This window comes from Dipodomys spectabilis, unplaced genomic scaffold, assembly GCF_019054845.1.
Source record: "Dipodomys spectabilis isolate Male_0828 unplaced genomic scaffold, ASM1905484v1 ptg000108l, whole genome shotgun sequence".
Taxonomy (NCBI): Eukaryota; Metazoa; Chordata; class Mammalia; order Rodentia; family Heteromyidae; genus Dipodomys; species Dipodomys spectabilis.
In genome coordinates, this window is record NW_024870785.1 from 10,936,995 (window position 1) to 10,963,726 (window position 26,732).

A 26,732-nucleotide genomic window follows, 5' to 3' on the forward strand; every position below is an offset into this window, starting at 1 on the left:
TCAGGCCGGACCAAAACATACATACATACAGAAAGAAAGAAAGAGAGAGAGAGAGAGAAAGAAAGGTGATGTACAGAGGGTTAGTTACGTAAGTCAGTTAATGAGCACATTTCTTTTTGGACAGTGTCACCCTTGCTCTTGTTCTCTCCGTTTTTCCCTCCCATCCCCACCCACAAGTTGGATAGTTCATTTCCAACAGTGTCTAGTGAGTACCACTGCTAATTGGTTTACCCTTTGTCCCTCTATTTCTCTGCCTATCCTTACCCTCCGAAAGACAGATACAAATGAAAACAAAAGCCAGGCGCTGGTGGCTTACACCTGTAATCCTAGCTGCTCAGGAGGCTGAGATCTGAGGATTGAAGTTCAAAGCCAGCCTTGGCAGGAAAGTCCGTGAGACTCTTATCTTCAATAAACCACTAGAAAACCAGAAGTGGCACTGTGGCTCAAGCGATAGAGCACTCACGTTGAGCTGAAGCGTACAAGGACGAAAATAGTATTTTCTTCCTGGTTCAAACACAAATGGAAGCCCAGGCACAGGTGGCTCATAGCTGTAATTCTAGCTACTGGGGAGGCTGAGACCTGACGACTGTGGTTCAAAGCCTGTCTGGGCAGGAAAGTCCTTCAGATACTTATTTCCAATTAATACCAAAAAGCCAGAAGTGGCGCTGTGGTAGAGTAGTAACCTTGAGGAAAAGAAGCTCAGGGACAGTGCCCAGGTCCTGATTTCAAGCCCCAGAACTAGCAAAACAAAAATCTGGGCTGGAGGCTTGGCTCAAGTGGTTGAACACCTGCCTAGCAAGCTTGAGGTCCTCAACTGAATCCCTATCCTAAGTGAAAAAATAGATTTCTTAACCACAAAGACTTGCATTTAAAACTTTTTTATTACAATTAAAATTACACAAAAGGGAAGATCAATTCATTGCAACCAAAATAACTCATGTTTACATCATATTTATAAAACAAACTGTACAGTAAAATTTATAAAATGTTTTCATGGTTTTTACTTCAGTCATCTTCCTCCTCTTCTTCATCACTGATCACATACTTCTTATGCTTTTTATTTGCCTTATCATCATCTTCTGCTTTTCTCTTTCCAGAAGGTTCGCCTTCCTACACAGATAAAATTGAAAATATCTCCAAGTTAAGAGAACATTTCAAGAATGGTTCGTCAAAAGTATCTCAGAGCTGAATGACCCTCTGCAAATCCAGAGTTAACTTTGCTCAAGAAGGGAACTCACTATGTAACCCAGGCTGGCGTGAAACTGGAGCTCTTCCTAGCTCTGCCTCCCAAGCGCTGGGATTGCACTGACTGCATGGATAACTAGAACAGAGTTACTGACCAAAGTTGAGCTCAGAACCTTGCTTGAATGTATTTGGCTTCCTTGCTTGGCTGGTGCTCTACCTCTTGAGCCATGCCTTAGCCTAGCTTTTTGCTGGCTATTTTAGAGAAAAGCCTCACTAACTTTTTTCTGCCTGCCCCCACACCTCCTGAATAGCTAGTATTACAGGTGTGAGCCACTACTGCCTGGTCCAAAGTAACTTTTAGTAAAGAACTTTCACCGTGGCTGGTGATGGACCTCTACGGTACAGTGACTGTCTAGTATTTCCTGATTTAATCGCAGCACTGAAAAATTCATTTGATAAATAAAACTACTGGTCAAGGTCATGGCCAGTGTTTAGCTCTGCATTCATTAAGAGTCATTCTCAGGGCTGGGAAGGTGGCTCAGTGGTAGAGCGCTTGCTTGCATGCATGAGGCCCTGGGTTCGATTCCCCAGCACCACATAAGCAAAAAGAAAAAAAGGCGGAAGTGGCACTGTGGCTCAAGTGGTAGAGCACTAGCCTTGAGCTGAAGAGCTGAGAGACAGTGCCCATGTCCAGAGTTCAGGCCCCATGACCGGACCCAAAAAAAAATCATTCTCAGCCAGGCGCTGGTGGCTCACGCCTGTAATCCTAGCTACTCAGGAGGCAGGTAAGTCCATCAGACTCTCATCTCTAATTAAACACCATAAAACCAGAAGTAGAGCCATGTCTCAAAGTGGTAGAGCACTAGCCTTGGGCTGAAGAGCTCAGGGACAGCGCCCAGGCCCAGAGTTCAAGCCCTACAACCAACAACAACAAAAAAAAGTCATTCTCTTTCTTTTATTTAAATTCCACTGCTAAGGACTGTACCTAGGGGCAGTGAGTTTGCCAAGTTAATTTAAAAGCTAACTATGAACCCCGAAGTCTCTTCTAGGAAACTGCACATGCAGGTCATGGAGATGCAGGTAGATGCAGGTAGCGGGCTTCACCCTGGGAAGATGCAAGGCTTCCCCAAAGCTCTGCCTGTGGAACCACAGGTCCTGTTTCACCATGAGCAGATAATGAGGCAACCTCATTAACCTCTGGTGCTCTACCACTTAAGCTAAGCCTCCAGTACCCCAGGCTATCAGTGCTTTAGTTATATATTTATTTATTGGTTGCTCAGGGGGCTTGAACTCAGGACCTGGGTGTTGTCTCTGAGCTCTTTTGCTCAAGGCTAACACTCTACCACTTTGAACCACAGCTCCACTTCTGGTTTTCCGGTGGCTAATTGGAAGTAAGAGTAGCACCTGGCTTTGTCAGTGCTTTAAATAATATTTTGTGGTTTATGATAAAAACATCATAAAGAATTTTAAGAAAATAGTTGAAGAAATTAAAGTCCTTCTACTATACACATTTCCTGTATTTAAAATCATTCTGGCCGGGCGCTGATGGCTCACACCTGTAATCCTAGCTACTCAGGAGGCTGAGATCTGACAATAGAAGTTCAAAGCTAGCCCAGGCAGGAAAGTCTGTGAGACTCCTATCTCCACCAGAAAAACAGAAAACTTGGAGCTGTGGCTCCAAGTGGTAGATCATTAGCCTTGAGCAAAAGAGTTCAGAGACAGCACTCATGTCCTGAGTCAAGCCCCAGGACTAACCAAAAATAAAATAAAATAAAATAATAATTATGTCCACTTTTCTAATAGAGCAAGTAATTCTGAGTATTTCTTCCTCTCTTCCATGGGGAAGAAATCAATACTCAAATTATCAATATATTTATAGTACCAATGCCAGTCAATATCAAATATGACACTTGAAGAATGCAACCGGTTCCATCCAGTTTTTTCCTGGTCTGTGACTCGTCCTCTCAGGGACAAGATGTTATCTCACAGCTGAGCACCAGTGGCTCATGCCTATAATCCTAGCTATTCAGGAGACTGAAGTCTGAGGATTCAGGTTCAAAGCCAGCCTGGGCATACAAATAGAAGAGACTCATCTCCAATTACCAGCAAAAAGCAAGAAATGGAGCTGTGAACACCAACTTTGAGTGCAAAGAGGTAAGTAAAGAAGGAGCATTTCCTTAGCAGCTGCCAATCATCTGTCCGCACACCAGCACCTGTTATTCACCATAAATACACAAACTTTACAGTTCAGTGAGTGAAGAGATGAGGAAAATCTCCCACGTGAGCTGATTCCCCCAAGGACATCAAACAGGAGAGAAGAGTACCAAAATCCAACCACCCAGCTCCCTATGTGTAGATAGGCCTTTTCCCAACACCAAGGCTTGCTCTGGCCACAATGGTTGTTCTCTGCTATGTGCCCTGTACCTCAGACTCATACCAGGATCCTGGCATTTTTTGCAGGGAGAAGGGGAGTACACAAATCACAGGAGTGTATTTTCTAGGATACATGGCAGGGAGATCATTTGCAGGGGGGCATGCTTATAATTGCCCAGCCTACAAAGGAAGTCTCTGATAAATCTTTTTTATTTGCCCAAGACTAGAACTTGAACTCACTATCTGATGCTTCCTCTTGCTCATTGGCTGGCACTCTACCACGTGAGTCATGGCTCCAACCCACTTTTTTTAAATGTAGTAATGGGTCTTGAACTCAGGGCCTGGGCACTGTCCCTTAGCTTTTTCACTCAAGGCTGGCCCGCTAGCACTTGGGCCACAGCTCCACTTCCACTTATCGGTGATAAGGGTCTCATGTTCTTTGTTGCCCAGACTGGCTTTGAGCCGCAATCCTCAGATCTCATCAGCCTCCTATATGGTTATGATTACAGGCGTGAGCCACCAGCCAGTGCCTGGCTAGATGAATCACTTTTTTGGGGGGTGGGGAAAAAAAGGAAGAAATAAAAGATCTCATTTCTGGGAATAAACAGAGTCCCATGGCATTTCTCAATTTTCATTCAGTTACTGCTTGCCAAGAAATGAATGGCATCTGCTCAGCTGAGGGCTTGTTTGCCAACTGCTCAACACACTATAAACATGTCATCTTATTTGAAACAAATAGGCTATAGAATAACATAATAAATTTTGTCTAGTTGTCTTCCATGGCGTGCCACTTCCAAGAGTGACTAGGAAATACTAAATGTGTAATCAGTGACCTTAGGAGCAGAATTCTGCTTCACGTGAGAAGAGATCATAAAGCTAAAATGATCAAAACAGTTTCAAAGCTTCGCTAACAGGAACATAATACCCATTTCCTCCATATGGCACAGCACTCTTAATCACCCTTGCACTAGAAATACTTGGCAAAGATGGAGACAATAAAACAAATCAATATGGGAGTCAGAAAATAAAGTATAATCAGAGGCCAAAAATTCAGTCAAAACCAGAACCTAGAGGTACGTGGAGCACTGAAGCAGGCCATTTCCTCTGACTTTCCTAACTGGAGCTGAGCCTTTTAGGGTAGGGGGGACAGAAGACCAAGGTTGAGTACATTAGGTAAGGCCATTAGGACAGCCATCGCTATTTTTTTTGCGGGGGGGGAGGGGGGAAGGAGGGGTTGGGGTGGTGGTGGTGGTGGAGATGAGGGGCTGGTCCTGGGGCTTGAACTCTGGGCCAGAGCACTGTCACTGAGTTGCTGTTGCTCAAGGCTAGTGTTCTACCACTTGAGCCACAGCACTAGTTCCAGCTTTTTCTGAGTCGTTTATTGTAGATAAGAGTCTCTCAGACTTTCCTGCCTGGGCTAGCTTCAAACTATGATCCACAGATCTCAACTTCTTGATTAGCTAGGATTACAGGCGTGAGCTACCAGCACCTGTTAAGACTGCCACCTTTTTTTTTTTTTTTTTGCTTGGTTGTGGGGCTTGAACTCTGGGCCTGGGTGCTGTCCTTCAGCTCTTCAGCTCAAGGCTAGCACTCTACCACTTGAGTCATAGTGCTGGTTTTCTGGTGGTTTATTGGAGATAAGAGTCTCGTGGACTTTCCTGCCTGGGCTGGCTTTGAAGCAAGATATTCAGATCCCAGCCTCTTGAGTAGCTAGGATTACAGGAGTGAGCCACCGGCACCCAGCTAAGGACAGTCATCTTTAAAGTTAGATTTAGAAGTTACACAGTTTTAGTACTACCACTAGCAGGAAAACAGCTCTTTCTATATAATACATACAGATATATATGATATATGTAAATAGAAGAGGATCACAGTCCAGGTGTATGCTAGGCAGAAAATTAAATTAATCAGTGTAAAATTAATCAGTGTAAAAAAGAACTGGCAAAAAAAAAAAAAAACCTGGCAGTGTGGCTCAGCAGTAGAGTGTCTGCCCACCAAGTACGAGGCCTTGAGTTCACAAATTCCAATACTTCAATAAAGAAAAAAAAGGCGGGCGCTGGTGGCTCATGCCTGTAATCCTAGCTACTCAGGAGGCTGAGACCCATCACAGTTCAAAGCCAGCCTAGGAAGAAAAATCCATGAGAAAACAGGAAGTGGCACTGTGGCTCAGTGCTGTAGCTCAAAGTGGTAGAATGCTTGCCTTGAGCAAAATGAGCTCAGGGAACAGCACCTAGACCCTGAATTCAAGCCCCATGACCGACAAAAAAGAAAAAGTGAAAAAAGGACAGGACACCCAAGATGGCAGCATTAGGAATTGCACAGATCCACTAAATCCACAGAGAAGCAAACAAAACTGGGGGGAAGCTGAGCACTGTAATCCTAGCTACTTAAGAGGCTGAGATCTGAATATCACAGTTCAAAGCCAGCCCAGGCAGAAAAGTTCCCTTGAGACTCTTACCTCCAATTAACCACCAGAAAACCAGAAATGGTGCTGTGGCTCAAAGTGGGACAGCACTAGCCTTGAGCTGAAGACCTTCAGGGACAGCGCCCAGGCCCAGAGTTCAAGCCTCATGACCAACAACAACAAAAAAAAAACACAAAAAACTGAGGAAACACTTTTTTTTAAATCTTTTGAAATTATGCTAAGGTTAGTACAACAAACGAAGAAACCATAATCCAGGAAAATCTCCTGAAACTCCAACAGTGAGAACCTATGCGACTGAGTCTCGACTGAGTCTCGAGCTTCTCCCCCCTCCCCTGTCAGAAGCTCTACCACTGGGAGAGTGTGGGCAAATCATGCTCCTCTCAATTCCCAATCAAGGCCTAACTAGTTATTCTGGGAAGGGAAACTGACGATAGTTTTCAAACTCCCCAGCTCCAAGCTGAGTGACTGCATTTCCATGAAGTAGGAAGAATGTGGGAAGTTGGCCTGGCGTCCGTCCACAGGATCAAGGCTCTGCGTCAAGTGTAGTGACAGTGGAGTCCTGATTGCTCACACCCTGGCAGCCCCCACGAAGGGAAAGATGCCCTGCCAGGAGAGGCTCGGAGGTTTTGCCTGGAAGAGGCAGGCCATGGGAAAAGAGCTCTAAATTCTTCCCAAGGGAACTACTTGAAAAATGTAGAAATTGAGCCCAAGGGTACTCTTTTTGTGTGTTTTTTGTTGGTCAGTCATGGGGTCTGAACTCTGGGCCTACACACTGTCCCTCAGCTCTTCAGCTCAAGGCAAGCACTGTACCACTGAGCCACCTTCCCAGCCCCCCAAGCGTACTCTTGAAAAAAGCCACCTCCTCTAAATTTAGAGCAAAGAGCAAAGCCACAGGCCAAACAGGCTCAACAGGGAGAATCACGGGGGGAAAAAAAAAAAAAAAAAAAAAAGCCTTAAGCCCACTGGGAGCAGAATAAATACTATAGACAGGCCTCAAAAAGTCCTCTGCAGGGGCTGGGAAGTTGGCTCAGTGGTAGAGTGCTTGCCTTGCATGCATGAGGCCCTGGGTTTGATTCCTCAGCACCACATAAGCAGAATAAAGCCAGAAGTGGTGCTGTGGCTGAAGTGGTAGGGCGCTAGCCTGAAGCTGAAGAGCTGGGGGATAGCACCCAGGCCCAGAGTTCAGGCCCCATGATCAACAACAACAACAACAACAAAAAAGTCCCCTGCAAACATGAACTTGATCAGACCTCAGATACACATATGTGAAACAGAAGAAAAAATATTCATAGAAAACAGCCGAAGCCAGGGACAGTGGGTCAAGCCTGTAATCCTTATGAGCCTGGAGGTGGAGGTTGGGAGATCATGGTTCCAGGCCACTCCAGGCCTCTTACCCCTTCCCCCTCAAAAAAGGGTTTTGTGAGACTTCATCTTAACCAAAGATTGGGCAAAGTGGTGTGTACTTGTCATTCCAGCTATGGGGTAAACATAAAAGCTGAGTGTGGTGGCACACACCTGCCATCCCAGCCTGGGCATAACGTGCGACCCTATTGTGAAAATAACTGATGTAAAAATGGGGCTGGCTGAGTGCTTCAAGAGGTAAAGCATCTGCCTAGCAAGCACAAGGCCCTGAGTTCAATTAGTAATTATTACTTGGAAATTTTTATTCTGATCACTAATGGACATTTTAATTTGTTGAATGGCTTAATTGAAACTAAAAAGTAAACAGGTTTTGCCAAGGTAAGAATAAATGACCTTGTCATTAGAATACAAAGAGAGAGAGAAGAGGTGACCTCTGACCCTCCCAGCCGAATGACTTATCTCTGCACAGATAATGTTGTCTCCGGGCCTAAACTTTTCCTTATTCAACCTTTTTTTATTTCCTTCCACCTAACTGGAGCTGAGTAACCTCGAGAAGCTGCCACAATCCTCCACTATTGCTCAGTGCCCCCCAGAGGTCTCCACGCAGCCCTGCAAGACCCAGCGCAGCCCAACTCCTGCCACCCCAGTGAGCTGGGAACTATTTGTTATTGCCGCTTCATTGCCAGAGCCAGCTCCCGAGCTGAGCGTGAATCCTCGTGGCTTACCTCATCACTGGTGAGTTTCTTTGCTTTGAGCAGTCTCTGAGCTTTTTCCTCATCTGACACTTCATCGCTGTCCGAGGAATAGATTCTGGCGCGTTCCTCTGAAAGCAAATGAAGTCAACTGACTTACTTTCAAGAGTGCTGAATGATCTGTTTATTCATGTTGTGGATTTTTTCCTTCATTTTTCCAAGAGGAACCAGATAATGTAAAAAGTTTTTCAGGGGCTGGGAAGTTGGCTCAGTGGTAGAGTGCTTGCCTTGCATGCATGAGGCCCTGAGTTCAATTCCTCAGCACCACATAAGCAGAAAAGGCCGGAAGTGGTACTTAGGCTCAAGTGGTAGGGCGCTACCCTTGTGCTGAAGAGCTAAAGGACAGCGCTCAGGCCCAGAGTTGACTGACAACAAAAAGAAAAATGAAAAAAAAAAAGGGCTGGGAAAGTGGCTCAGTGGTAGAGTGCTTGCCTTGCATGCATGAGGCCCTGGGTTCGATTCCTCAGCACCACATAAGCAAAAAGAAAAAAGCCGGAAGTGGCGCTGTGGCTCAAGTGGTAGAGCACTAGCCTTGAGCTGAAGAGCTGAGGGACAGCGCCCAGGCCCAGAGTTCAGGCCCCACGACCGGACCCAAAAAAAAAGTTTGTCAGGGCCAGTGGCTCATGCCTGTAATCCTAGCTACTCAAATCACTGAGATCTAAGTATCATGACTCAAAGCCAAAGAAATGTGGGTGAGACTCTTATCTCCAATTAATCACTCAAAACATGGAAGTGATGCTGTGGCTCAAAGTGGTGGAGCACTAGCCATAAGCAGAAAGAGCTCAGGGACAGTGCCCAGGATTGAGTTCAAGCCCCACAACCAATACAAGAAAAAAAATAGTTTTAATTTCAAGATTAAGTTTTAAGGCTTTGATAGGGTTAGGAAGACCTCTGTGAAAGGCCAACCCAAGACAAAAATTAGTGTGTCCTATCTCAAAAAACAAACAGGGCATGATGGCACATGCCTGGAATCACCAGCTACTTGGGAATCAGAGGTAAAAAGAGGCTCCAGGCTAGTACAGGGAAAAGTTTAGCCCAAGACTAAGGGAGTGCTTGCCACTAAGAGGACCTGAGTTCATCCTCAACACTGGGGAGGAAATGGATGGCTTTTGTTTTTGTTTTGCCAGTCCTGGGGCTTGAACTCAGGGCCTGGGCACTGTCCCTGAGCTGCTTTTGCTCAAGGCTATCAGTTAAGCCACAGTACCGCTTCTGGCTTTTTCTGTGTATGTGGTACTGAGGTATGAACCGAGGGATTTCATGCATGCTGGGCAAACACGCTATCACTAAGCCACATTCCAGGCAAAGAAAAGTTTTAAGTCTTTTGAAATGGAACAGACTCAGCCTTTCTGAATATAATGCTGCCCAACTCCACACTTATTGCTTAGCTGACTCTTGCATAAAACTGGGCACGACAAAGCTGAGGGCCAGTGGCACATGCCTATAGTCCTAGCTACTCAGGATGCTGAGATCTGAAGATCGTAGTTCAAAGTCACCCTGAGCAGGAAGTCTGTAAGACTCTTATCTCCAATTAACCACCAAAAAGCTGGAAGTAGAGGTGGCTCAGGGATAGCCCCAAGCCCTGAATTCAAGCCCCAGAACCAGCACACACACAAAAAAAATCTATGCACTAGTGAACTATATTAATTGTTTTTAATCCCTGATAAACTGGATAAATACTTCATTTCTAAATGAACCTTAATTAATATAGTCCCCAAATAAGTAACAGATGAGTAGGATCTAACAGGTCACCAAATACAGTCACTGCAAAAAAAAAAAAAAAAAAAAAATCAGGTTTGATAGGATTGTCAGAGAAGGTACAAAGCCAGATCAGGCAGAAAATTCCAAGATATTCCATGTCCGGCTAACTTGCAAAATGTCACGCTGGAGGCATGGCTCAGGTGATAGAGCATCAGATAAGAGAAAGGCCCTTGAGTTCAAATGCTGGTACTGAGAAAACATACACACACACACCTTGAAAAAAGGTCAAGAGATGAACCTTAACAAAGGATTTTGTTTTTGTTTTTTGTTGGTTGTGGGGCTTGAACTCAGGGCCTGAGCATTGTCCCTCAGCTCTTTTGCTCAAGGCTAGCACTCTACTACTTTGAGCCACAACTCTGCTTCTGGGTTATTTTTTGTTTTTGTTTTTTGTTTTGGTTAATGGTGGGGCTTGAATTCTGGGCCAGGCGCTGTTCCTCAGCTCTTCAGCTCAAGGCTAGCACTCTACCACTTGAGCCATAGCATCACTTCTAGCTTTTTCTGTTTATGTGGTGCTGAGGAATCGAACCCAGGGCCTCATGCATGCGAAGCGAGCATTCTACCACTGAGCCACCTTCCCAGCCCCATCTCCTTCTGGGTTTTGAGTGGTTAACTGGAGATAAGTCTCATGGGACTTTTTTTTTTTTTTTTTCTGCCTGGGCTGGCTTCAAACTGTCATCCTCAGATCTCAAGCCCCTGAGTAGCTACATTACAGTTACAGGGATAAGCAACACCCAGCAGATTTTTTTTTTTTTTGGGTCCAGTCATGGGGCCTGAACTCTGGGCCTGGGCGCTGTCCCTCAGCTCTTCAGCCCAAGGCTAGCACTCTACCACTTGAGGCACAGCGCCACTTCCGGCTTTTTTCTTTTTGCTTATGTGGTGCTGAGGAATTGAATCCAGGGCCTCAGGCATGCAAGGCAAGAGCTCTACCACTGAGCCACCTTCCCAGCTCCACCCAGCAGATTTTTTAAATACAGACCAACTGAGCCGGGCCAGTGGCTCATGCCTGTAAACCCAGCTACTTAGGAGGCCGAGATCTGAGGATCGCAGTTCAAAGCCAGCCCAAAGCCAGCGTGGGCAGGAAAGTCCATGCAACTCTTATCTCCAATAAACCACTCAGAAAACCGGAAGTGGTGCTGTGGCTTGAGCGGTAGAGTGCTCACCTTGAGCTGAAGAGCTGAGGTACAGCGCCCAGGCCCAGAGTTCAAGCCCCACGACCGACCAAAAAAACAAAACAAAAAAATACAGACCAACTGTCCAGGGAGTCAGCACTCACAGTAAACTCAGACAAAGTTCAGGACATGATAAAATCCTGCACTCACCTCGAATGCCCCCCTTGTAACGGTTTTTGATGGCAGCTAGGCTGATGGACTCCTCGCCTTCCTCCTCCTCGTCATAGCGATCGGGCTCCAGGTAGCTGGCACTCAGCCCCCGCTGGTGCTGTTTTTCTCTCATCCGGCGTTGCTGGGATTCTCTTCGGATGGAAGCCCGCAGACGCTCTTCTTCTTTCTGTGAAGAAATAACAAAGCCGTTTTCCAGATTTCTTTTTTCCACCAATAATTTTTCTGGTTTATTCAGTGCCAGATGTCGCAGAGAAAAATGTTTTCTCTACTGATTTGTGTGAATAAAGTCCATTCGGTCACGAGTGCTGGTGACAGGTACAGATCCATTTACAGTGTTGGAAATGCAGCCCCCAATGTCAGCCATTATTAGGGGGCTTTGGCAGCTAGGCTTTTGGAGGTGATCTAATGAAGTTGTGTCCTCAGGAGTGGATCTGCCTGCAGCTTCACTTGTGCATTCACAGACTGGTGTGTTAGCATGATGGGCTCTGTTATAAAAGCAGGCCTTCTCTCCTGCTGTGTCTCTCCAGCCACCATGCTGTGGGGTAGCAAAAAGGTCCTCACCAGACTCCTGAATATGTGCCCTCTTGAACTATCCAGTTACAAGAACCTACAGCTACCCAGGCGCCAGTGGCTAATGCTTGTAATCCTAGCTATTCAGGAGGTTGAGACTGAGGATCACAGTCCAAAGCCAGCCCAGACAGCAAAGTAGGTGATTAATCTCTGATTAACCATCAAAAAGCCAGAAGTGGAGGTGTGACTCAAGTAGTAGAGCACTGGCCTTAAGCAAAAAAGCTAAAGGATAGCATCTAGGTCCTGAGTTCAAGTCCCAGGACCAGCACACAAAAAAAGAACCTTCAGCTTAAGAAATTTCGTGATTGTATCTGTCTGTGCTCCCCACATCCCCTCTTTTGGCTGTCTCACTAGGAACTTGCAATCCTCCTATCTCACCCTCCCAGTGCTGGGGTTCACAGGTGTGAACTATCTACCATGCCTGCCTAGGTGCCTGTTCTTTATAAATTACCCAGTCTGTGGAATTCAGTTATAGCAACAGAAAATAGACTAAGATGCTATTCAACATTAAAAAAATGCCAGAGGGGCTGGGAAGGTGGCTCAGTGGTTGGTAGAGCGCTTGCTTTGCATGCCTGAGGCCCTGGGTGCCAATCCTCAGCACCACATAAGCAAAAAGAAAAAAGCCAGAAGTGGTGCTGTGGCTCCAGTGATATAGCACTAGCCTTGAGCTGAAGAGCTGAGGGACAGCGCCCAGGCCCAAAAAAAAAAAAGCCAGGGCCAGGTGCTGGTAGCTCATACCTGTATTCCTAGCTACCCAGGAGGCTGAGATCTAAGGATCACATTCAAAGCCAGCCCGGGCAGGAAAGTATGGGAGACTCTTATCTCCAATTAACCATCAGAAAACCAGAAGGGGCGCTGTCGCTTAAAATGGTAAGAGCGCTTACCTTGAACTGAGGAGCTGAGGGACAGCGCCCAGGCCAGGAGTTCAAGCCCCACGACCAACAACAACAAAAAACACCAAAAAAACCAGTGTTGGATCATTCTTTTAAAATCAACTAGTTTTATGCCTACCTGTATGCCTACCTTTTATGCTCACATCTATCTTTTATGTCTTCTCCATGTACACTGAATGTAAGTACATACAGAGGTGACCAGCCCGATCAGGACTGGCTAGGGGATTCTGTTGCTGGTCACCCATGAGCTGTGGATGCCTGACCTGTACTGACTCCATCAAACTTCCAAGGTTCCCAGATTCTTCTTGTCCAGCCCTCAACCCAGAATGCTCCACAGCTCCTGACAAGAGGACAGGGAGGTCCCATAGGGTAAGGTCCCCAGGCCACACAACAGAGCCTTCATTTCCTTGTGTCTATCTGGCATTGAGGTTCACACCAAAGTTGGGGACTAGGGTCAGGGCTTTTCTGATATCTTTTTCAAAGTCTTCCTCATTTAGTTGCTTGGTGTCATCATAAACAACACCCAACTCTGCTGCTAGAACCTCTACGCAACAGTGGTTTCATTAAGCCGTAAATGGCTGTAGTAATGTTAGTCAGCACAAGGCCCTGGGTTCAGTCCCAACACCACAAAACCCAAAGACAAAAAAAATTAACCAAACTGGATTCTACATTAAGCAATCTCTCATTCAAACCGCTGGTATCTTCTGTTTTGAATTAAGTCTCTAGCATTTCTGATGTGTGAGATGGATATGCATCACACATAGATGAACTATGTGGAAGTTGGGAAATACCTATCATCAGTTTTGTGGCTGAATTCCCAGGGCCTGTGTCCTGTACACCTCAGTCTTCATGTGACAAACGCTAAGGAATTTACTCCAGCTCCTGCTGGTGTCAACTGCCAGGGAGAGGCAGCCATCAGAAGATGATGAACGGACATGTAGAGAAACACTAGTCTTTTTTTGGGGGGGTTGCTTATACTAGGGCTTGACCTGGCGCTGTCCCTGAGCTTCTTTGCTCAAGAGTAGTGCTCTACCACTTAAGCCACAGCTCTACTTCCTGTCTGAGCTGGCTTTGAACCCTGATCCTCGGAGGAGCTAGGATTACAGGTGGGAGCCACCAGCACTCTGCAGCTTAGCCAACATACCTTAATCATTTCCGTGCGCTGGCATTCAGGGTCACGCCCAGCCATGGGTAAGATTCGGATCTTCTGTGTCTTTGAACATCTATCTGCAAGTGACAGGGTCATCTTTCTGTGTGTGGCACTGTCTGTGGAGTGGGGCCTGCCAGGAAACGAACCAAATGGTTTACCAAATACATCTGTTGGCCTGTCAAACCCACATCACATCACACAAAGCAAGAAGCCAATGAGTCACCAGAAAAAACTGTCTAGGACCCAGCTACACGATGGATAATCATCACATTTTAAAATTAGGAGAGTTGCCTAAGGTCACTCAAGTAGAAACAGAATTGAAATACAGATCTGACTCCCAAGCCTCAATTCTCAGAACATTAAATTATAATCAGCCTTACTGAATCTCTCTGAAAATAAGCATTTTCCACGGATACTCCACTTCTACTGAAGAAAAGACAGTAGCACGATCTGGAGAAGGGTGATGGCCTTGCCAGGAGGCCTGGTGCTCTGGTCTGCTAGGGGCCATGTCTTCATGGTAGTAATACCAGATGCACCAGCGTGAGGCACTGAGAGGCCCCAGGCCTCAGCTCCACCAGCTCACTGCCTCTCATTATGTCCACACCAAGCTCTGGCCATCCATTCCCCGGATCAGTTTTCCTGAAAAGCCACACTGCTCAGCAGATATGAGCCGTTTATGGCAATCACTGGAATTAATCACTGTTCTTTCTGGTTTATATAAGTATCCTATAGAGCTGCTCAGCATGACCAGGTATCTGAGAAAACGTGTGTGTGAGCGTGCACATACGCGCGTGCTTGCGTGCAAACACTGGGGCTTGAACTCTAGGACTAGGCACTGCCCTTTAGCTTTTTCACTTTAGCACTTGAGCCCATAGTTCTATTTCTGGCCTTTTGGTGGGTAATTGGTGATAAGATTCTCACCTACTTTCCTGTCCAGCCTGGCTTCGAAGTGCAATCCTCAGATCTCAGCCTCCTGAGTAAGCAGGATTATAGGTGTGAGCTACCAGTGCTCGGCTGAGGAAACAACTTGCAGAGTCCCTGGCAAAACATCCTTTGACCATTCTCTATATGCTCACATGTACAGGATTGCACTATGGGGTTACATCAATGAGGACTCCTTCATTAGAGAAACACATTAACTTCACTGTATTCCACAGCTTTCACCCAAGCAAAGGAAACAGGACAGAGAACACGTACCTAAAGGTGAGTTTCGTTTTAAAGACGGCTTGTCCTTGCAGACCGGTACCTTGTCTTATAAACAGATGGTTGTGGTCTCCCTGCAGGGGGGCTTTGTACACATCAAACACCTCATTACCTAAGTGAAGAGACATGCTGAGGAGGAGAGAGGAGACAGTCACATATTACAGTCAGAAAGCCCCTGCTCTGCCATTTCACGTCACTGAAAACGCTGTCTCTCCTTTACACAGAAATAGGAGGGACAAAGACAAATTCTGATAAGGATATACTGACTACATCAAAGAAAAATGCACTGTGACATTTGCCCAGCCTCTACTATGTTACCAGTGAAAGATTTTCCTAAATGTCAAAATTAAATAATTTATGATGAGGCTGCATATCTTTTTTTTTTCTTATTGTGAAAATACTGTACAGAGGGGTTACAATTACATGGGCAAGATAATGAGTACATTTCTTATCAAGCATTGTAGCCTCCTCCTTTGTTTCCCCTTCCCATCCCTTCCCATCCTCTCCCTGCCCCCCCCACCCAAGAGGCTGCACGAGGAAGAGCACGTGCTAGCACATGTTTATGTCTTCCCAAAAGACTGAGCAACGTCCAGCTGAGTCCTCCCAGGTTTTCAGGGAGTAACTAACGGAACCTCTCTCCTCCACATCTCCCCAGTAAGGCCCTAATCCAAAACCTCTCCCCTCTTAACACATCCCGGGTACCTTGGCCCTCTTCAGGCACATTCCAGCTCACCTTCCATCTGACCACTTGACTATCCGAGCATTGCTTTCCTTAATTTCATTTCCTTCTTCATCTCGGCGGATCCTCCACCTTATAGTGTTTTCTACCTGTTTAAATATAAATATCTTAAGGAAATGAACCCCTCTTACTTTAACTAACTAGAAATAAGGATTAAGAACATATATGTATATGTATATTATATGTATGTATATATGCGCATATTCACATACATATATATGACTTTTTGGCTGGGTACTGGTTGGCTCATGCTTGTAATCCTAGCTACTCAAGAGGCTGAGATCTGAAGATTGTGGTTTAGAAAGTGAACAGAGCAGTACTGTGAATGAAATTAAAGCCTCAGTAGGTCTTTAAAGCAGTACATGTCTGTAGTTAGTAACCGCTGCCTCCTGTCAACCACTAAATAAGACTCAAGAAGAAGAAAGAAGCTGGGTGCCAGTGGCTCACGCCTGTAATCCTAGCTACTTAGGAAACTGAGATCTGAGGATCATGGTTCAAAGCCAACCGAGGCAAGGAAGTCTGTGAGACTCATCTCCAATAAACCACTCAGAAAACCAGAAGTGGCGCTGTGGCTCCAGTGGTAGAGTGCTAGCCTTGAGCTGAAGAGCTGAGGGAGAGCACCCAGGCCCAGAGTTCAAGCCCCATGACCAAGAGAAAAAAAAAAAAGAATACTACCTTTAACTTTAACCTTGTTCTACCTTCTTCGTCCAGCATTTCCTCATCTTCAAATTCATCTTCATAATATTGAGGGTCAAAAGGTCTACAAATTGTTTTTGAAGTAAACATTAATCATGTTTTATAAGGAGCATTATTATTACGTACTTATAGGTCTCATTAATATACACCATTATACTGAAAAGTCATAGCATAATTTTAAAAATCACAATAGTTAAATATCTTCACGGACAGCTTCAAAGAATTATTTGCATTGAAATTCTTAAAATTTGGTATACAAGTGCTGTAGCTCATACGTAATCCTAGCTACTCAGGAGGCTGAGATCTGAGGATTGCAGTTCAAAGCCAATCTGGGGAGGAAAGTCTGTGAGACTCTTATCTTCAACTGAACAGCAAAAAGCTGGATGTGGAGCTGTGGCTCAAGTGGTAGAGTGACAGCCTGAGTACAAAAGCCAAGTAACAAACAACCTGAGGCTCTAAGTTCAAGCCCTAGTATCAGTATCAAAAAAAGATGCCAATATATAATGCTTGAAATAAGGATCAAGCAAAGTATTCAGAATGTTCTTCATTGTTATTATAAAGTCTTCTGAAGAACAGGCCACAAAGAGTCTAGCTTAGATAATAAACTTAGTACATGATACCTATCAGTATCTAACTGTCCAACACATTTAGCCTGCACTCCCTCCTCCTTCCTCCTTGCCTTCCTCCCTCCCTTTCTGTATGCTTGAACTCAGGGCCTAGGTACTGTCCCTAAGCTTTCTGTCCTCAAGGCTAGCACTCTACCTCTTGAGCCACAGCTCTACTTCTGGTTTTGTTTTTGTTGTTGTTATTGTTGGTGGTGGTGGTGGTCGTAGGGCTTGAACTCTGGGCCTGGGCACTGTCCCTGAGCTCTTCAACCCTAGCCGAGAGCTCTACCACTTGAGCCACAGTGCCACTTCTACAGCTCTACTTCTGGCCTTTTGGAAGCTAACTGGAAATAAAGAGTTATAGGAACTTTCTTGTCTGAGCTGGCTTCCAACTTCCTCAGACCTCAGCCTATTGAGTAACTAGGATTACAGGTGTGAGCCATGGCACCCAGTACACAATTAGCTTTTCTAAGTCAGGAATGGCTGCCACAATGGACAGCTACAGTTTCCCTAGTAAATTTAGTCACTTAACTTTAGCACTGTCTGGAAGACTTGTGATGTCTGTTAATTCATATGAAGGTATCAAACCAGAGTCACAGGCATCAAAAACTTAACAGTAATTCAGACTTTTTCTATCTCAGGGGTATCTTTATTTTTTCACAAATACACAAGCAATTTTACACTTCTGTGATTAGTCAAAACCATGTAAAGGAAGGAAGAATCAAATTTCCAAGTGTTTCTCTTCGGTGTCCAGAGAAGACTGTATAACTGAAGTCCTTACCTGGGCTCGACACTGAGAAAGTTGGGCAGTTTAACAAAGTAGAGGTCATTTCCCAAGTCAGTGTTTACTTTGGGTATTTCTACTTCTATTCTGGTCTCAGGAATTGGCTCCTCCTCCTGTTGATCCTGAGGCAAGCCATTTTCATCCTGGTGAAAGAATCACAGAATTTTAGGCATTCAAAGGACCTAGCGATGGCCTAGTTCAGTATCCACACCTTACTCAGGTGAGCAAGAAACATCCACATGACTCATTAGGGATAAGAAGGCGCTCACAGGCCTCAAGCCCTATCACTTCTCAACTGCCTCCAAAGAGCTCAGGGAACGTGGGACAGGGGTAGACATATCACTACTAGAAAACAGCTCTTTTATTGGAAGTGGAGCTGTGGTTTAAATGGTAAGTGCACCAACCTTGAGCAAAAAAGCCAAGTGAGAGTGAGACCCTGAGTTCAAGCAAGCCCTAGTACTGGGCACAAAAAAACAAAACTCTTGTGATGTCTCCCTTTCAAATATTCATCAGGAGAAATGCAAAGTCAATCAGTGCTCCAATATGATTTCCTCTAACAATTCTTTTTTTTTGGTCATTCGTGGGGATTAACTATGGGCCTGGCACTGTCCCTCAGCTCTTCAGCTCAAGGCGAGCATTCTACCACTTGAGTTCAACGCCACTCCCAGTTTTCTGGTGGTTTATTGGACATAAGAGTCAACACGGACTTTCCTGCCTGGGCTGGCTTTGAACTGCTTTGAACTGCGATCCTCAGGTCTCCACAGAGCCTCAGTCTTGGCCCCTAGGGCATGGCAACACTTCATTTTGAACTCTGGTTCTTCAACACAACTGAGAGTCATCTGTTCATCGTCTTTGCATGCTATAATGCTGTTATCAACATCCTGTTTTTGGACCAGGACACCTTTCACTTTGGAACCTGTTACCTCAAGTAGAATAAGATGTCCAAGTCACATCAGTAATTTTACCTACCACAGGCTGTCCTGGAGTAGGTGGTTTATCTTCGCCATCACTCCCTGAAGATATATCGTCTGCTCCACCAAACAGATCCATGGTTCCATTATTATCTGCAGTGCAAGAGGGGAAATGCACTGGGTTAGTATTTCCAAGGCTTCTGAAACTGGGCCAGAAAATTCTTAGAACCCGACTCTGCAGCAGGTTCTCAAAGCCCTGCCTGGCATGCCTACATGAGGAGCGGGAGAACAACACCTCTACTATCCCAATTAATAATGAAAACAGGCACCGGTGGCTCACACCTGTAATCCTAGCTACTTAGGAGGCTGAGATCTAAGGATCACCATTCAAAACCAGCCTGGGTGGGAAAGTCCATGAAACTCTTACCCTCCAGTTAACCACCAGAAGTGGAGCTGAGGCTCAAATGGGGACAGCACCCAGGCCCTGAGTTCAAGCCCCAGTGCTGGCACAAAAAAAAAAAAATTTTTTTTTAAAGAAGTTAAGACAACAACACCCAGTGTCATTATTTAAAGTGAAGGGTGAACCTGGTGGTTTTCATCTCAATTATAGGTTCAACCTCCTAATAATGGATTCACTCTCCAGCTGATTTGGCATAAGCAACTTCTCCCATCAGCTTGGTCTGGGCTACTTCGCTCAGGGTGAGGGGTGCACGCTTTCAGTGCAGAAAGAGGCATGAAACATACACAGGAAAGAAATAAAAGGGCACCTTTTGGCACTTCTGTATCACTGTCTGCTTCTGAATCAGAGGCAATGGCGTTCTTGCGCTTCATCCGTAGAACTTCGTCTTCACTATCACTACCTCGGGCAGAGTCTGCAAAATAAAGAGATGCTCTGCACAATCAGATTTACATCAGAATTCTGAAATCATATGCTAGAAAAGTAACACTGGAGATAAACAAACTGTGGTATAGCCAGACATCAGAATACTACATAGCAATAAATTGCAAAAGACTTACTGATACACATAACCATTTGGATGAATCTAAAATATATTATGCTAAATAAAAGAAGCCAATTTAGCAGTGTATGTAGATGTACCTCTACAACCCCAGAATTAAGAGGCTGAGTCAGGAAGATGAGGAGTTCCAGGCCACCTTGGGCTATGGCTATTTACTGAGACCCTATCTAAAAAAAAAAAAAAAAAAAGATAAAATGAAAAAAACAAATAAATAAATAAATATTGGTAGGAATGAGAAAGCTAGTATTGAAACTTTTGCCCAAATTTATTTAAAATACATTATAGAAGCAGGTAAAGCTACTGGAAAGCAAGAAACAAATATATCGCCTTGAGTGAAAAAGCTCTGGAACAGTACCCTGGCACTGAGTTCAAGCCCCACAACTGACAAGGAAAAAAAAAAAAAGATAGGATTAAAATATAATTATTAGCCAGGCACCAGTGGCTCATGCATATAATCCTAGCTACTCAGGAGGCTGAGATCTGAGGATGGCAGCCAGGGCAGGAAAATCTGTGAGACTCTTATCTCCAATAAACCACCAGAAAACTGGAAGTGGCACTGTGGATCAAGTGGTAGAGCGCCAACCTTGAGCTGAAGAGCTGAGGGACAGCATTCAGGCCCAGAGTTCAAGCCCCATGACTGACAAAAAAAAAAAAAAAAAATATATATATATATATATATACATATTTTTTAAACACACACACACATATATATATATATATATATATAAAATTATTATAGAGCCAGTAGCTCACATCTACTAGCTACTAAGGAGGTTGAGATCTGAGGATCATGGTTTGAAGCCAGACCAGGCAGAAAAATCTGTAAAACTTTATCTCCAATTAACTATCAGAAATGCAGAAATGGAGCTGTGGCTCAAGTGGTAGAGCTAGCCTTGAGTGGAAAAGCTAAGAGAGAGGATGTAAGTTCAAGTGCCAGGACTGGTGCATGTGCACGCACTCACGCGCGCGCGCACACACACACACACACACACACACACACACACACAAAATGTAGATAGTTAGGCAAAGTTAAAATGCAGGGACAAGAGAGACAAACATAGGGTAAGGAATATGGGAATGAGAGGCCCCGATGGGGCCTCTACTAAACTGTGTGGTTCTCAGAAGCCTATTACCTGATTTACGGTCCTGTTCCTCATCATCATCTGAATGCCTTTGCTCTTCATCTGAGGCCTGGGGCCTTTCATCATCAGAATTTTGCATTTTCTCCTCATCTGACATCTGTGGTCGGTCATCATCGTCGGAATTCTGTTTCTCATCATCATTATCAGAAGCTACAGGCTGTTCATCGTCAGAATTAGCCTTTTCCTCCTCAGACAGCTGCTGTCTGTCATCATCGGAAAGCTGAGGTCTCTCCTCATCATCTGAGTTCTGCACCTTCTCCTCGTCATCAGATCCCGGAGCTCTCTCCTCCTCGTCAGAATTCTGCATCTTTTCATCATCTGACTGGTCACTCTTATCCTCTCTGTCCCATTTTTCATCATCAGAGTGCGCTTTTTCAGAACCGTCTGCCTCTGAGTGATGGCTCCCTCCATCTGATCTGTGACCCTCGTCTTCATCATCGTGATGGGCTTCTGAGCCACTCTGCTGATCTACGTCAGAGGGGTCATTGTCTTCATGGTCAGATCGCTCAGAAGCCTCCGATGGATTGTCAGATCTTTCTGAGTGGTTATCACTGCCACTATGCTGGGACGCAACTTCATCTTCACTGTCGTCTCCAAATAGTTCCTTATTGCTTGGCTGTCCTGAGTCCCCTCTCTCATCTTGGTCGCTTTCACTTCCGGAGGCATTACTAGAGCGGCCAGAAGCCCCATTCTCTTGATCAGAATCGGATTCCGATCCAGAATCTGAGTCTACAAGAGCACAAAAACATAAGATAATGTGAGCAAAAAAGCAAAAGTAGGGACTGCCACAACCCCATCTCAACATTAAAGCAAGCACAAAACCAACAACAACAAAAAAACCCTGTTAGAATCAACTCAACCTTCTCAGTACTCTGGAGACTAAACAAAAGTTGCAAACAAAAAACAGGTAATGCTTAGTTAAGAAAAGCTAGCTAAACCTCAGTAAGAAAACCAAGTTTAGCCAGGCACCAGTGGCTCATGCCTATAATCCTAGCTACTCAGGAGGCTGAGATCTGGGGAACAGTTGTTCAAAGCCAGCCCAGGCAGGAAAGTCTGTGAGACTCTTACCTCCAATAAACTACTCAGAAAACCAGAAGTGGTGCTGTGGCTCAAGTAGGAGAGCGCTAGCCTTGAGCTGAAGAGCTGAGGGACAGCGCCCAGGCCCAGAGTTCAAGCCCCACAACCGATCAAAAAAAAAGAAAAGAAAAAAGAAAGAAAGAAAACCGAGTTCTTGGTGAGCTAGGGGTGGCAGCACATGATCATAATCCAAGTACTCAGGAGGCTAGGAGGTAAGAGGATCATAAATTCAAGGCCAGGCTGGGCTAAATTGTGAGAATGTGTCTCAAAAAAAACAAAAACAAAAAACCTTAGTAGTTAGCTTACTTGATCCTACCCCCCACTCCCTAGTTCAACACTACCTGGGAGGTAACAGCCCACATTTCTGGTACAGGTACTGGAGGGAGCAAAATGAGAAAAGAAAGAAGTTAACAGAGCCTAGAAAGCTTACAGGAAAAAACTGGACAAGGACAGCAGCGAGGGTACAGACACAAATATAATGGAGTCCCAAATGAAGGAGGCAGAAAGAATATTGGAGCACCAGGCACTGGTGACTCACACCTGTAATACTAGCTACTCAAGAGGTCAAGATCTGAGGATTACAGTTCAAAGGCGGCTAGGCAGAAAAATTCCAAGACTCTTATCTCCAATTTACCAGCAAAATGCCAGAAATGGAACTGTAGTTCAAGTGGTAGACTGCCAGCCTTGAGTGAAAAAGCCCCAGTACTAGCACCAAAAAACAAAAACAAAAAGATAGAAAACAAAACAGCGATGCTAGAAAAAAATTCTGTCATAATAAAATGCAGTGATGAAGCTGAGCACTAGTAGCTCACCCGTATAATCCTCCTTGGAAAGTAAATCCCAATGAATTCATTTACTTAATGATAAGATGAAAGAAAACTGTAATGAACATTAAAGAAGATTAAAAAATAATAACCAGGCGCTGGTGGCTCATGCCTGTAATACTAGCTACTCTGGAGGGTGAGATCTGAGGATCATGGTTCAAAGCCAGGCGGGGAGAAAACTCTGTGAGACTCTCATCTCCAATAAACCACTCTGAGACTCTCATCTTCAATAAATCACTCAGAAAACCAGAAGTGAGGCTGTGGTTCAAGTAATAGAGCGCTCGCCTTCAGCTGAAGAGCTGAGGGATATCGCCCAGGCCCAGAGTTCAAGCCCCACGACTGACAAAAAAAATAATAATAATAATAAGATTATAGGCTCAAACCTATAATCCTCAGAAGGCTGAGACCTGAGAATTACAAGACAGAGGCAGCCTAGGGATGGGGGGAAAAAAAAAGAACGAAAGAGACTCCATCTCCAACTAACCAGCAAAAAAGATGGAAACAGAAGCATGGCTGAAATAGTAGAGCACCAGCCGTGAGACAAAAAGCCAAGCAAGAGTGTGAAGTTCTGAGTTCAAGTCCTAGTACCAGTACAAAAAAAAAAAAAAGCCCAGAAGACATCTCCACACCTCACTTCCCTATACACAATGTGGCAATAGGAAAGTACTGCAGAGTACACCTTACTAACCAATTGCTTCTAACTATCCAATTATTTATTAAATATGTACTAAGCATGAGTGTAAGCTTGGAGAGATTAGGAGATATTCTCACTATTATATGCTCAATGTCTAGCAAGGTAGTTGAAACATGGTCAATAATGATCAGTAAGTTCTTATTGAAAGAAAGAGCAACCTTATAGATGTTATGAGATGGTATGAGAAGGTTCATAGACCTGTGCGTTGAAAGGACAGAGAAAAATTTAAATATTAGCAAAAATAATGAACAGTTAATATACAGGGATCCACTTTTCCAAACCTATTTTTTTTTTTCTTTTCAGTCCTGGGGCTTGAACTCAGGGCCTGGGCACTGTTCCTGAGCTTCTTCTGCTCAAAACTAGCACTCTACCACTTGTGCCACAGCACCACTTCTGGACTTTTCTGTTTATGTGATACTGAGGAATCAAACCCAGGGCTTCATTCATGCTAGGCAAACACTCTACCACTAAGCCATATTCCCAGCTCTCCAGACCTATCTTGAACAACCTCCTAAATGGCTCCTGTGTAATGACTTCACAGAATTCACTTTTCTATATCTCCACCTAGTGTGGTTCTCTTACTACATTCATTAATTGCCAATAAACCGGACTTGGAGAAGAAATAAATAAATACAGTAATGTACTTTGCTAAGGGAGATAATACAGATGAGCTACTTTGAGCCAGGAAGGTCTTCAAGAATTCTGAACTTGGTCTTGGGGGCTTTCTTATTTCAAATAACTTCTATTCAGATTTCCAGCAGGGCCCCAATGGCTCACATCTATAATCCTAGCTACTCAGGAGGCTGAGCTCTGAGGATCCCAGTTTAAAGCCAGCTGGCAGGAAAGTCCGTGAGACTCATCTCTAATAAATTACTCAAAAAAAAAAAAAAAATACTCAAAAAAAGCCAAAAGTGGTTGCTTGTGGCTCAAGTGGTTGAGCGGGAGCCTGAAGGTTCAGGGACAGAGCCCAGGTCCTGAGTTCAATCCCCAGGCCTGGCACAATCAAAACAAAACATTTCAAATTTCAGTATCCACAAACCTGTGCCTAGAAGTACTTCCATGCCCCGTAAACCCATTTACTACCATCCATCCATCCATTCATCAGCCAACACAGACCCATCCATCCATCCATTCATTCATCAGCCAACACAGACCCATCCATCCATCCCATTCATTCATTCCTCAGCCAACACAGACCCATCCATCCATCCCTCCATCCATCCATTCATTCATTCATCAGCCAACACAGACCCATCCATCCATCCCTCCATCCATCCATTCATTCATCAGCCAGCACAGACCCATCCATCCATCCATCCATTCATTCATTCATCAGCCAACACAGACCCATCCATCCATCCATCCCTCCATCCATCCATCCATTCATTCATTCATCAGCCAACACAGACCCATCAGTTCTTCCATCTGACCACACAGACCCGAGAAGCCCTGAGAGGTTTTCTGAAAGGCTTAACGGCCCACTGATTTAACCCTCTAGGTCGTTCGACCCTTGCAGTCCCTCCAGACACCCCCTAATTCTGACAACCCCAGCTCCTCGCACCCCCACCCCACCCCACCCCCTGGCTTTCATTCAGGAGGGGGCATGCTAGGCCCACACTCGGAAACCACACTTTCTCTGGGCTGACCAGTGCAGGAGAGGACAGGTCAGGCCCCCAAGCTTCCCCGTCTCTCCCCTCACATGGTGGAAGTGGGGGGGGGGAGCTGCCCCGGCTGGCCCCAGCCTCCCCCTACCCCTCCCACGAGCCCCCTGTCTGCTCCCCGCGCAGCCCGGCGCCGCACGCTCCACGGACAGGACCGCAGGGGGCGCTGGGAAGAAAAGGACACCCCCACCCCACCCCCACCCCCGGCCTCACTCCTCAGGGCCTCAGTAGGCCGGAACTCCCACCGCGCACCCCTCCTCCCAGCCCCGCCCACCACACCTTTACGTTCGGCCTCGCTGTCGGCGTCGCTCCCGAACAGATCCTCCATATCCGCCATGGCCGATCCAGTCGAACGCCGGCTGCAGGCCGCGGCTGCTGCAGGTGGTGACTCGGGCTGCTGCGCGGCGGCCTACGGGAGCCCTCAGGCGGCTCTGGGCTCTCCTTTACGGCACGCGGAACCCACGGTGGCGCGCGACACTGTCGTAAAAAAAACGGACACGCTTTTCTTCCGTGACCTACTTTCCGCGTCCCGGGAGCCGCCGCGCCGGCGAAGCTCCGCCCCTCCGCCAGCCTCGCTTCGGAACAGGCCAGGATTCTTTCCTCCCGCGGGAGGGGCGGAGGGAGGGAGGGGCGGAGGGAGGGCGGGGCGTCTGGGGGTGTGTTTAGGGGGTGTCTTCGGAGGCGGGCCCTCTCCCCGGTTTTGTGGGTGTCCTTAGAGAGCCGCTTGTTCAGGGGCGCCCGGGTGAGGCGCTTCGGGCTGGGTTTGAACTCTTCCCTCGGGCAGGCCCGAAGGCCTTGGCGACCTCGGTGATGCATGGGGGGGAGAGGAAAACTTGGGGTCTCACCACCTTCGGGGGGGGTTTGTTTTGTTTGTGTTGGTCGTGGGGCTTGAACTCAGGGTCTGGGTGCTGTCCCAGCGTTTTGGCTCAAGGCGCACGCTTTACTGCTTGAGTCCCAGCTTCACTTCTTGTTTTCTGGGGGTTCATTAGGGGGTGAAGAGTCTCATGGACTTTTCTGCCCGGGCTGGCTTTGAACCATAATCCTCAGATCTCAGCTTTCCTGAGTGGCAAGGATTATAGGCGTGAGCCACTAGTGCCCAGGAACCAGTTAGTTTTCATGGGTTCATGGCTATTGATATTTACTGTGTTAGTAATTAAAGCAGTTTAGGTTGTTTTATTTTTTTGGAGGGGGGGGTGTTTGTTCGTTTTTAATGTCAGTCCTGGGGCTGGGGTTGTGACTTAGTGGTAGAGTGCTTGCCTTGGCATGCGCGGAGCACTGTGTTCCGCTTCCTCGGTACTATAGGAACAGAAAAGCCCGGAGTGGCTCTGTGGTTCAGGTGGTGGTGTGCTAGCCTTGAGCCAAAGAAGCTTAGGAGGGGTGACATTGTCCTTGAAAATAAATGTTCTCATTACCTGACTTAGGAAATGGCAAAATAAATTAAATGGCAAAAATAAATTTAAAAAAATAATAGTCCTGGGGCTTCAACTCAAGGTTTAGGCAGCTGTCCCCTGTGCTAACTCAAGGCTAGCACTCTACCATTTGAGCCACAGCCCCACTTACAGCTTTTTT

The 26,732-nt window shown here is 45.7% G+C and overlaps 1 protein-coding gene across 1 annotated transcript; it reads right to left on the reverse strand.

The window, feature by feature from the left end:
* Positions 1-862: 862 nt before the first annotated feature.
* Positions 863-25,588, reverse strand: Leo1 (LEO1 homolog, Paf1/RNA polymerase II complex component). The gene is made up of 12 exons (XM_042687630.1): positions 25,443-25,588; positions 20,899-21,636; positions 19,514-19,618; positions 18,805-18,899; positions 17,833-17,978; positions 16,426-16,510; positions 15,745-15,839; positions 15,006-15,140; positions 13,803-13,938; positions 11,175-11,361; positions 8,071-8,168; positions 863-1,110 (listed from the first exon to the last, which is right to left on the reverse strand). The coding sequence occupies exons 1-12, from the start codon at positions 25,498-25,500 to the stop codon at positions 1,006-1,008; spliced, it is 1,983 nt and encodes a 660-aa protein (XP_042543564.1). The 5' UTR covers positions 25,501-25,588; the 3' UTR covers positions 863-1,005.
* Between the last annotated feature and the right edge of the window lie 1,144 nt (positions 25,589-26,732).